Raw genomic sequence first — 12,930 nt, 5'->3', positions numbered from 1 at the left:
TGTGGGAGTTTTTTGGTTTGCCAGCTCCCAGCTTCAGAAGGGGAAGGGTTCATGAGACTGACAGACCCCAGAGACAATGGAAAGCAGTCAACACTCCAGCTCAGCCTGACTGACAGGTTGGACAGGCCAGTGAGGAAGGGGAGAGGCCAGGCTCCATCCTCCTTGTAAGCTGGGATTGTTCTGGCTCTCTCTGAGCAAACAGAGAGCTGAGACACAGCCCAAGGAGTACAAGCTGTGTACAGAAGAAGTCCTGCAAAAACAGAGAGCTGAAAGAGTAGTGCAAGCTGTGTGAAGAGGTCCTGCAGCGATAGAACCAGACACAGACAGCCAAGGAGTTCAAGCTGTATGGAGAGACAGTCTTGCAACAGCAGAGCCAGGCATACACAGCTCAAGGATTGCAGACCCTGTGTTGAGCAGCAGACTGGCAGTGCTCAGAGAGCCAAAAGGAACAGAGAAGCAACACAAAGAGCTGGAACTGGCCAAGCAGCACAGCTTGCAGCTGGATGTGGTGAGCACCTGGGACCAGCAAAGAGTGGGGAAAGGCTCTGGACTGGGAGAGGGGTCTGACCACTTCGAGCTTGAGACTGTGTGGTCACTACCAGAGCTAGCGTGTCCAGCCTGTAGCCCCCCCTGCAGCATATCCAGGGCCTCTAAGAAAGGGTATGTCTACACTACAATGTTAATTCGAACTAACTTAGTTCGAATTAGTTAATTCGAACTAAGCTAATTCGAACTAATGGATCTAGACTAAAAAACTAGTTCGAATTAGCGTTTTGCTATTTCGAACTAGCATGTCCACACAGAGTGGACCCTGAACCAGGCTTAAGGATGGCCGGAAGCAGTGCCAGCAGGGCATCAGAGGAGGACTTAGAGCGTGGAGATGCTGTCTCAGGCTAGCTGAGGGCTGCGCTTAAAGGGTCCCGACCCCCACCCCAGACAGACAGTTCTCAGGGGTGCCCCGCTTGCAAAGCAGTCCTGGCTTGGAGTGCCCGAAGTACCCACACTGGGCACATCACAGCACTCGGACATCAGCCCGGCTGCACTTGCCGCAGGCTGCCATCTGGGGAGAGGGGACAATTGGGGGGCTGCAGGAGAGCTTCCACCCCCAGAAGCCCACAGAGTTAGACCAGTCCTCCCCATAGGGGGCTCGTACCCCATTCCTCCCTCACCTCCTTCCACTTACCCTTCCCTAGCCCCCCTTCCTGATGTACAAAATAAAGGACAATTGTGTTCAAAAATAGAATCTCTCTTTATTGAACAAAACTGGGGGAGACTGGGAAAAGGAGGTGGGAGAGGGGAAGAGAGAGGCTGGGAGAGGGGAAGGCAACTACAATGATCAGGGATTGGGAACAGGTCCCGTATGAAGAGAGGCTAAAGAGACTGGGACTTTTCAGCTTAAAAAAGAGGAGACGGAGGGGGGACAGGATAGAGGTCTTTAAAAGCAGGAGTTGGGTGGAGAGGGTGCATACAGAAAAGTTCTTCATTAGTTCCCATAAAGAAGGACTAGAGGACACCAAAGGAAAGGAATGGGTAGCAGGCTTCAAACTAATAACAGAAAGTTGTTCTTCACAAAGCAAAGAGTCAACCTGTGGAACTCCTTGCTGCAGGACGCTGTGAAGGCTAGAACTAGAACAGAGTTTAAAGAGAAGTGAGATCAAGTCATGGAGGTTGGGTCCATGGAGTGCTATTAGCCAGGGGGTAGGAGTGGTGTCCCTTCCCAAGGTTTGTGGAAGGCTGGAGAGGGATGGCACGAGACAAATGGCTTGGTCACAATCTTCGGTCCATCCCCTCCAGGGTCCCTAGGGTTGGCCGCTGTCGTCAGTCAGGCTACTGGGCTAGATGGACCTTTGGTCTGACCCAGTACGGCCATTGTAAGCTCAGGGCTCAGGGTCGGGGGTCTCACTGGACCCCCTTGATTTTCATGCACACCTGCTCCTGGGTGGCCAGGCTGGCAGCTCTCCTGCCCTAGCCGGCCACCTTCCTGTGCCTAGTGCGGAAGTCGTGGACGAGGTCCATGATGTCCGCACTAGCCCAGGCGGGTGCCCGCCTCTTGCGGTCCCGGGCAAGCTCCCGGGAGCTGCCAGCCTGGTCTCGGGAAGAGGGGGAGGGCTGGAGGGCATTGGGTGGGTGGCTCGAGCCGTGCCAGGTGCAGAGTCTGCTAGCTGGGTGCTGGCAGGCTTGCACCTGGCACGGGCACTGTAGCCAGCCCGTGCCCCTTTCAGGGGTCCGGAGCCGGGAGGGGGGCAGACGAGTTTCCCTGGTGTTGGCCAGAGTGGCCACCAGGGAAACCTGGGGAGGGCTAGCCTCCCACTAGTTCAAATTAAGGGGCTACAGACCCCTTAATTCGAACTAGCAAGTTCGAACTAGGCTTAATCCTCGTGGAATGAGAATTACCTAGTTCGAACTAAGCGCTCCGTTAGTTCGAATTAAATTCAAACTAACGGAGTGCTAGTGTAGCGCCTATGAAAGTTAGTTCGAACTAACGTCTGTTAGTTCGAACTAACTTCATAGTGTAGACATACCCAAAGAGACTGTGGACTGTCCTTACACTCTGCAGACTGCTGTTTTGATGTCCCCGTGCTACAGAGCAGGGCTGTGTGTTCCCATTTAACCATTCTCATTTTTTCTTATTCTTTTCTCTTTAACCAGTTGATGTTTAATAAATTGTATTTGCTTTGAACCTTATGAAGTGATCACTGGGCCAAGAAGGCCTGCAGTGTAAAGAGAGCACCTTGGAGTGGGGACACCCTAACTCCTGCCCCCAGTGACTACAAGGTCGGGGATTAAGCCCCAGGAAACCTGGGCCCAGCCTTGTTGGGGTTTCAAGGGCTCTGCTACTCAGGAGAGGGGAGGGGGAGCCCTCAGGATCAGGGAGCTGTGGGGTAAAGGAAGTGGGAGCGGGGACTCAGATCCTTTCGCTGTTCCATTTCACCGGGGTGTATAGAAGCCTGGAAAGTTCCCCACAATAGCGGGACCATTCCCCCGCTTACATAAGCAGAGGGAGGCACTTCCTTGTGACCCATAGTTAGGCTCTAACTCCCTTTTGAAAGGCTGAGCTTAAGTCAACCCTTTCCTTGTCTCCAAGGGTACGTCTTCACTGCAGCACTATTTCGGGATACTTTCAGTATCCCAAAACAGCTATTCTTCGTCTTGACAGTGCGCCCATTATTTTGAAATATCTTTCGAAGTAACGGGTGCGTTATTCCGACGCCACTGTAAACCTCACTCCACGAGGATTAAGGGACATTTTGGAATAGCAGTTTATTTTGAAGCTTGGCACTGTGTTGACAGTGCCAAATTACAAAATAACCTATTTCCATAGCTCAAATTGCATAGCTTATTTCAAGCTAAGAGTGCAGTTTAGATGTACCCCTCCTGAGTGATTCAGACGGCTCAGGAAGCTGGCTTCTGTGCATCCCTTTTGTAGGCACCCATTTCTTTGCAGGGGTTGTAAATTCCACTGGGCAGCAAGATACCTGAACTTTAGGTACTGCAACATTGAATAATGCAAGACGAGTGCCCCTAGTGTCTGCATTCCTTCAGCACCCACAACAGCTTTTGTGCAACAAATGCGAGAATGAGCCAGTTGTGAAGGCACGGCAGCCTGGACCTCTGTGAAGAGTAGTAATGTGAGACACACCTAAGGTTAGGGGCAGGCTTGTTCACCCACATTGAAATCCCCAACTTTACTGCTATTTTTTGTGTGCTAGGTGAAATAAGGCTAGTGCCGGTATGCAGTCACACCTTCAATTGCAGTGTAATTATAACCTATATGTCATCAATATAAACACATTGTAAATTAACTTGCAGCATCAGTAGCATGACTGATATATAGAATATTCAGAACTGTCCAAAGGTAGACTAGCCTGATAGGTACCCTACAATGCCACTCTTTATTCTGCATTGTCTAGGAATGTTTTTAAATAACAAGACTAATATTCAAAGGCAAATAATGCCTTTGCCATTGGTGTTATCAGACACTTCATAGCACCTTAAAGTGATTATTTCATCATTAATGTAAAATAGTCAGGGATTCAATTCCAAGTTGAATGAGATAGATGGGTTGTTCATCCTCATTTGGATTGTAAAAATTATTATGGTTTCTTAGTTAATGTTATGTTAGTTACAAATTTCATGCACTAATATTAAACAAGAAACACTTGAAGAATGCTACCATGTGATATGACTATCAACCAGAATATATATAATAATATGTTCTACCAACTTCAATTTTAACAGCTTTTAATGGTTAAGATACATTCTCACTGGTACAAGCTGCCTGCTTACTTTGACTGGGATAGTGCAATGTTTCTGGCGTGTATTGGTCAGCCTGTCCTTTAATTAGGATAGGAATTTAATACCATTAAAAGCCAATCCAGCGACTACTGAGAGCTAAGGAACACTTTTTGTATAGTTCCCTTCAAATACTCTTTCCAACTAATAGAATTGCAGCAGGCAAAGTAGTTGGATAGAAATAATAATGAGTGGTTGTGTGATAAATGTGCCTTGTGTTACATCAGAGCTCAGCGTTTCTCTGCTTGGCATGGAGTAAGGTCTAGGGTAAATCAGTCCTCCTCTCCAGGTTTAAGTGGCTTATTTCACATTGGCTTATTTCCAGGGTAGAGCAGGGCTACTCAACAGATGAACCACATGCTGCCCACCGCCCGTTTGTTTGTGGCCCATAGTGCGATTTGAGTTTACACGGGGCTCAGTACATGGCCGGCTGGTGGGAGCCAAAACGAAAAAAGTAGCCAATATAATGATCTTCTGTTGATATGTGTTTTAGTAGTTAAATTCCTGGACTATCATTGCTCATTAAAAGTGCTGTCATATGGGTAGAAATTGGGTAAATATTGCATTTTATTAATATCAGCAGAACTGACTTACATGGGACCTGTGTGTTGTGTAGTCTTGCCTTAAACTTAGTATTCATGCCCGACAGTGTGAAAGAAGATATTTGCATATATTTGCATATATATTTGCATGCACATGCAACCACACTTAAGTTGCAGCCCTCGGCATGTACTGTGAGTATCATTTTGGTCCCTGGGGCTTCCAAAGTTGAGTAGCCCTAGGGTAGAGCTTAGGGTCAGCCTGGGGCTTCTTTAAACAAAACAAAACATTTTTAGTCCCACTGGAGCACTGTCTCTTCTTATGTTAGCAACTAGTCACCAGCCACCCTGTTTAACCTACGTTGGGCCTAACTGTGCTAGAAAACAAATCTCCCTCCCCAAAGAAAAATAAACACCAGATTTCCCTTTATAGGGTAAAACAGCTCTTGGCCCAGCAGAAACATTTCCCCCTTGCTGCACACAACCTTTCTGCAGCTTACTTTTCATTCCTCCTCTCCTTTCTTCTCCTGGAAGAAATTTTTTAAAGGTCACAGGCTGTCCTTAATTAGACTCAAGTATCTCTAATTAACCTGAGGTAACTATTTCAGTTCATCGAAAAAAGGGCTTTAGCCAATCTAAGATTGAAATACCGACTTTCAGGACGGTCCAGAACTCTTTGCCCGTTACACCTAATCCTGCTGTATTCTTGGTTGCCCCCTGTAATTCTTTGAGTTTCTGGGGCTTGTGAATTCTCACCAAAGGCTGGGGTACAGTCCTTTATCGGTGGGCAGGCTTGTGTCTGTCCACTACCTGAAACCTAACAGGACCACACTTCCAAGACTGTTGGGTGTGACTTTTTGTCACAGTTGAATTACCCATAACATCGGTCCCCAACCGCCAGTCCGTGGACCGGTGCTGGGCTGCGAGCTGCTGGCTGCCAGGCCACTGCAGCTGCAGGAACTGAAGCTAGCTGCTCTGCCACTTCTTATTGGGAAGCAGGAGGCGGTGGGCACTGAGGTGACAGGATTGGCAAGAGAGACTTGTGAGGTAATGGGGTTAGTTGTATATAGGGGATATCAGATGATGGGTTTGGCATGTTTAATAATACAGAGACACAGAGTACCAGTGTTAGCTCGACAGTGTCAGAGCATTCTGGGGTTGAAAGTAGAGGGACGGGCAGTGACAAGACAGGGTCAGTGGGTGAGTGGGTAAATTTTCTGGTAAATTAACAGGTAATGTTTATTTGCGTATTCATTATTTGCATAATGAATAAGCAAATATGCAAATACAATTTTACCAGTCTGCCAAAAGTTTGTGAATGGGTTTGCCGGTCCGTGGTATAAAACAGGTTGGGAACCACTGAACTCTCAATTCAAAAGTTAAATGAGCTAATAATCTAGCCCCAGCAGTCTATATAAGTAAATATTCTTTAAAATACTGTACCCATTTAATTTTTTTTACAATAAACATATTTATTTGCAGATTCTTAGAAATTAATTCATTACATATACTTTCTATTTGTGAGGATGGTCTATATTTTTTGCACATGACAAAGAGATAGAAGTCCTACTTTTAAGTGCAAAATTCAACCTTAGGAGTTTCAACCAGTGCCTCCATAACATACTGAATTGCCAGAATGTAGATAGTACTGTGACAAATGTGACAAAAATATCCCAAGTTCCTGAACTAAGATTTCCTCACTTCCCTTTGTGATACACTTTATGGTTCATTTTGTCACTTCCTCCCATCTCAAGCAACGTGTGTGAGTGGAATTTATGAGATGATAGAATTAGGGCCTATTTTGCATTCAAGGCCAGCTACAGCTGGTTTAATTTGAAGGCATAGATTTTTTTCCCTTACAGCATGTCATTAACATGTTGTAAAAGATTTTTGCATAAAATATTTGACACCTCAGGGAATATGCTTAAAAAAACATAGGCTGGAAATTACAATTTTTGTTATATTGTCTGTGAAATTATCCTTTAACCTTTTTTAACTTTTATGTTACTGCTAAGCACCTCCAAAGGCAGAATGTTTAATATAGGCAATTGAGGGAAGAAATCTTTTTGAGATGCTTTTGAAATACCAGTTTTTTGACATTTTACTTATAAAAGAATCCCACATAATATGCAGAATTAGACCTAGCTTGGATGTTTTGGTTTAGTTTTCAGATTCCTTGCATGTATTATGCTGTTATTGTGACATCTCCTGATGGTGGGTGTATTTTCTTAAAGGGTTTTTTTTCTGAGTGTGGAAATGAAATAACTAAGCACATTATGGGTTAAGCTCACTTTTCTAGGGGAAATACATTTACACTTATTCTAATATAGAATAACTGACTCAGGAATATAAATAAGAAGGCTAAGAATAACAGAGGAAACATATCAGCTATTTCTCACAAAGAACCTTAGATGTTTTTGTTGCTGGAGCTATTATTTTAAAATTACAATTATTGTAATTCTTAATGGACTTTAACTAGGATGTCTGAAAGAAAATATAAAAGAAAACACAACAACTATATGGATATACACAGGAAAACTAATTTTTTGTTAAGAGGCCAATTTTTTGAAGTTATGTGCCTATAAATATATGCAAGGCTTCTGAATGTATTTAATTATTTATATTTAAGTGACATGATTTTTCAAAGGTGCTGAGTACTTAAAACCCTGTTGTCTTCAGATGGATTTGTGGGTGCTACATACAGGCAGTCCCCGGGTTACATGGATCCGACTTACATCGGATCCCTACTTACAAACGGGGTGAGGCAACCCCGGACTAGTTGCTTCCCCCCAGCAGACCAGGGAGACACGAAGCTAGCGCCACCCGCCCCCCCCCCCCCCCCAGCAGACCAGGGAGACAGGGAGCGGCTTTTCTCAGCAGACACCTCAGCTTGAGAATAAAGGACTGAGGGAAGTGAGGTGTGGGAGAATAAAACTGAGCTCTGGAGAAATGTTTGGCTAGAGTTTCCCCTACAATATGTACCAGTTCCGATTTACATACAAATTCAACTTAAGAACAAACCTACAGTCCCTATCTTGTACGTAACCCGGGGACTGCCTGTACTTGAAAAAATCAGGCCCGTTACATTTAGGTGCTTAATTTTAGGCATTAGCATTGAAAGTTTTTTGTCATAGTCTCTCTCTCATGCATACACACATGCGCAGGCGCACACTTGTCAATATAGTCCACAGTACAAAGAACAATAACACCTAATTCTCCAATCAGTATGCTAGTACAAATATTTCTGGGTTTTTTAGTTTTTGCTTCCTTGTCCAAAAGAGAAGGATGAGATCAGCAAGGTATTTTTTTCTGTTACAAGAACTTTCTATCTTTGCAATCCATCTTTCTAATGATGGTAAACTGAGATTTTGTTATTCCATCACTACCATTGTTCCGGTTGCTAATAATAAGTTTTGAAATAGCCAATTAATTTCAGTGTACCTACCTCACTTATCCTCCAAAGGAGAAATACAGAAGATAGTACAAATTAATGTTCCACTATTTCAGAACAATGGCTAAAAACTACCTGGATTATAAAACTTTTAGTTATATAAATTTACTCTTTGAGGACAAAATTTGCAAGGATAGCTTTCATAATCCTGCATATTACTATTACACTGCTCTACAGCCAAAATGCTTCTGAAATAAATGTAGTCAAACTTTACTAATTCTGGGTCACTGAGAACGAAAATGATTAAAATTGTTGATTGGCTCTAGTTTTCAAGATATGCTATTGGGTCAGTATATACGACCCTTGACTTGCGAATGGCAGAGGATAAGTGAGTTATAAAGGGAAGGGGTCTCAATTTAAACCAGAAATGACTATAATACATCTTTGACTGGATCTATGAATAAATCTATGACTGGGTTTGGACAGAACTTGCTTTTCAGGCAAAACAATGAATGATGCAATCTGAAGCTGGTATTGCATCATACATGATATGAATTGCAACATGTTATTCCTAGAAGTCATGGATAATGCAATCATAACGAAGCTTACATCACTCTGCTGAACAAAAATTGCCCTATATCAGCTCTAGAAATCATACAGTGTCGTGCTCTCTTATTTGTCAGTGTTTGATTTTGCATAGGGACACATTTCTGTTTAGCCAAAGTGAGCAGAGGTGCCTCGTACTTGTGTGAACAGTGCAGATAACTTCTGCTATGTTTGTGGTGAAGTGACTTTTGCATCACAAAAGCACAGTATAACCACTATGGTTAAGAAAGTCTATCACCTTTATTTTGGCTGCAAAATTGGAGATCAGGACAAGAGGTGGGCCCCACACACATGCTGCAACACTTGTACAACAAATCTTCACCAGTGGTTGAACAGGAAAAGGAAATCTATGCCTTTTGCAGTGCCAATGATTTGGAGAGAGCCAACAGATCATACCAGCAATTGTTACTTCTGTATGGTGCCTCCAGTTGGGAAAGGTGTGTCAAAGAAGAAAAAGTGGACTGTGCATTTATCCAAACATTCCATCAGCTATATGCCCAGTACCCCACGGAGAAGGACTGCCGGTTCCTGATGCACCAGAATCATTCTCACTTGAGTCAGATGAGGAAGAGGAAGAGGATGAAACTTCTGGTCCTGAACCATCAATGTCACAGGACCCACATTTTCTCCCATCCTCCTCCTCTGAACCACACCTCATAACACAAGGTGAACTGAATGACCTTGTCAGGGATTTGGAACTACCCAAGCGTAAGGCAGAGCTGTTGGGCTCCAGACTACAGCAGTGGAATCTCCTGGCAGGTGATGTTAGGGTTTCCATGTTCCGTGACCATCAAAAGGATATTGTCCCATTCTTCTTCATGGAAGGTGATCTTGTAGACTACAACAACATTGATGGTGTGATGGCAGCCCTCAACATCGTTCACGATCCAAATGAGTGGAGACTGTTCAATTGATTCATCGAAGACGAGTCTAAAAGCTGTTTTGCTGCATAATGGCAATGTTTTGCCATCAATTCCAGTTGGTCATGCAGTCCATATGAAGGAAACCTATGACAACATGAAACAACTTTTGAGGTGCATAAACTATGACCAACATCAGTGGCAGCTTTGTGGCAATTTGAAGGTTGTGGCTCCCTTGCTTGGTCTGCAGACTGGATACACAAAGTACTGCTGTTTTCTCTGCAAATGGGATAGTCGTGCAAGAGATTCCCACTACATCAAGATAGATTGGCCACTCCGACAGTCATTGGAGCCTGGGAGGAAAAGTGTTCAGCATCCAACACTTGTGGAATCAAGGAAGATTTTGTTACCACCCTTACACATCAAGCTGGGTCTGATGAAGAACTTTGTCAAGGCCATGGACATAACACAAGCAGCTTTCAAGTACCTCAGTGGAAAATTTCCAAGGTTAAGTGAAGCTAAGATAAAGGAAGGTGTCTTTGTTGGTCCTCACATTCATGAACTTCTTCAAGATGATGCATTTGACCATGCACTGCGTGACAAGGGAAAGACGGCATGGAAAGTCTTCCAGTTAGTGACAATAAATTTTCTTGGAAACAACAAGGCAAACAACTACAGGTTGTTGGTGGAAAAGCTCCTCAAGGCATACAAAAGCCTTGGTTGCAACATGTCACCAAAGATATATGTTTTGCACTCTCATCTAGATTATTTTCCACCGAACTGCGGAGCAGTGAGCGACGAGCACGGTGAGCGATTTCACCGGGACATTGCAACAATGGAGAAATGCTATCAGGGCAAATAGAGCCCATCAATGCTTGCAGACTATTGCTGGACAGAAACAAGAGATGCTCCATTTAATGAATACAAGAGACAAGCCAAGAAGTGCCGAGTAGACACTGAATAGGACTAAACTATGTACATAATAGTTTTTTGCCTTTTGTTTCATAATAAATTTATTTATATAACCCTTTTGCTTATTTTTAAAGTGTTACATAAACAGGACAGGTGAAATATTATCATGTAAAGCAACCATAAACACATGAAAAGACCTAGGTTTACAATTTATGATTAATACTCTATCATCTACACAATATCCATAGACGTAAAATGTAAAAACTTAAATATCTTGGAAACAGTAGCTAATCAGTTGTTTTAATTGTCATATTTGAATTCAGCACATCAAAATACATAATAAATAGCACATTTTATCTCTGAAGCAGACAACTTCTAAAAAATTGTAGACCAGTGCTTGGAAGTTTGGTAAAAGTGGGTGATATATTCTATATATAAACCATGAATTTTTATAATATCTTTTTCTTATTTCCATATACAGATTCCCACTTGGAAGAGCTTCCGACACTTCTCCATTGTGCAGCTAAATTTGGATTAAAGAACCTTGCTAATCTTCTACTCCAGTGCCCTGAGGCAAGTCAGGCTTGTAGAATAGCCAACAAACGTGGAGAGAACCCAGCACATATCGCTAGAAATCATGGGCACAGGGAACTTCAAAAAATCATCCAAGAATTGTCAGTAAGTCTGTATACTTTTCCACAATGTATACGAATATGTAAAACCAACTGTTTAGCAGTACTGTTCTAGGAAAAAGTCTTCTCTGAAAGAAGTACTGGTATTTGTCAAACCCTAATAGATTGTTGTCCTTCTCTTTAAAAACATTATGTGCTGGATTCTGGCTGCACCAGAATGGACGAGGATACAACTTTGCACACTGGTATAATGAGTAGCTAGAATGTTAGTGCTTTCAAACCCTAAGACTATGTCTACATTGTGCATTGTTGTGCAAGATGATATGCAAATGAGGCATGGCGATGAATATCACCGGGCTTCATTTGCATACCTAATGAACCACCATTTTTGTGGAATGGGCTTTTGCGCAAGAAGGAGCTGTCTACACTGCTCCTTTTTGCGCAAAAAACCCCTCTTGCACAGGAGCCATTCTGCCGCTTATTTTCAGGAAGAACAGCTCCTGCACAAGAGGGGGGTTTTGCGCAAGAAGGAGCAGTGTAGATAGTTCTTTCTTGCGCAAAAGCCTCTTCCGCAAAAATGGTGGCTCATTAGGTATGCAAATGAGGCACGGAGATACTCGTCACTGCACCTCATTTGCATATCTTCTTGCACAACAGTGCGCAGTGTAGACGTAACCTAAGTGTAGCAGTAGTGGAGGTGCAGGTAAGATAGAACAGTGAGAACTTCTCCATATAGTTTGCCTAGGTCTCTGCTGTCTGTACAGCCAAAAGCAATCAGGGATCAGAGGTATAGGGGTATTTGTGCTGCACCTCTGAAGAGAAAGTAAGGGGATGTAAAAACTCCTTCCAAATTTTCCCAGTGTCTCGAGAAACATTCTGTCTCCCTTAACATTCCACAAGGATAAATTTCTTTGGACAACTCTCTACTTTCACCTTGAGTATAGCTCTGATTATAAAAGCCATTCCAAAGAGATAAATGAATGAGCAGGGCCTGATTCTACCTCTCATACTCATACCAAGCAGCTCTTTATTCTGCATGCTGTGCAATGGAACTTCTTGTCAATAAGGCACTGCTTCCTATTAGCAAAAATGATAGACGTATAGCTGTGATGGGATGTACAGATTCCACACTGGCCAAGAAAGGGTTAATCAGCTGCTGCGGGCTGAGTCAGCCCTATTTCTTATACTTGCAATAAGTGCTGTAATTTATACTGCCAGGGCTTTACTGATGTTGTTATTTTGTAGGTCAAAGCTAGCTTAGGTATATCTACATGTGCTATACTCATGCTTTTGATTGCAGGGCAAGCATACTCTAAATGATGTAAAGCAGATTAAAGCCTTGTCTACACTAACCCCCACTGTTAAGCTAATCTACATGACTTCAGCTGCGCAAACAGAGGCAGAAACATGGGTGTATGAGGCAGGCAGGAGCTGCCAGATCCTCCACCTCCCACAGAGGCAGCAAGTGGGGGCAGGCAGCACTGTGGAGCCAGCATGCATAGAGAGCTGGCTCCCCAAGCGTGTCGGCTCCTGCCTGCCCTGTCCCCCAGCATTGCTGCCTCTGTGAGGGGAGGTGGCTCTGTGGGAGCCAGCATGCACAGGGAGCCGGCTTAAAAGCTGGCTCCTCATGGGCACTGGCTCCGACCTCCCTTCTTGCTGCTTCTGTATCGAAGGCAGTAAGGGCGGTGGAGGGGTTG

General features: G+C 43.7%; 1 protein-coding gene across 3 annotated transcripts in view; it reads left to right on the top strand.

Annotated features, from left to right (window-relative positions):
* The window catches only part of BANK1 (B cell scaffold protein with ankyrin repeats 1), a 416,748-nt gene that overhangs the window by 119,353 nt on the left and 284,465 nt on the right, over positions 1-12,930 (top strand). For all 3 annotated transcript variants that reach the window (XM_075929668.2, XM_089778053.1, XM_075929667.2), the window contains exon 8: positions 11,083-11,279. In XM_075929668.2, coding sequence (XP_075785783.1) covers positions 11,083-11,279 — 197 coding nt within the window. The remainder of the gene's footprint in view (positions 1-11,082; positions 11,280-12,930) is intronic.

The sequence above is a fragment of the Pelodiscus sinensis genome, chromosome 4, assembly GCF_052426305.1.
Source record: "Pelodiscus sinensis isolate ZL-2025 chromosome 4, ASM5242630v1, whole genome shotgun sequence".
Lineage (NCBI taxonomy): Eukaryota > Metazoa > Chordata > Testudines > Trionychidae > Pelodiscus > Pelodiscus sinensis.
The sequence above is the reverse complement of the archived record's forward strand: the minus strand, read 5'-3'. Positions and strand labels throughout refer to the sequence as shown.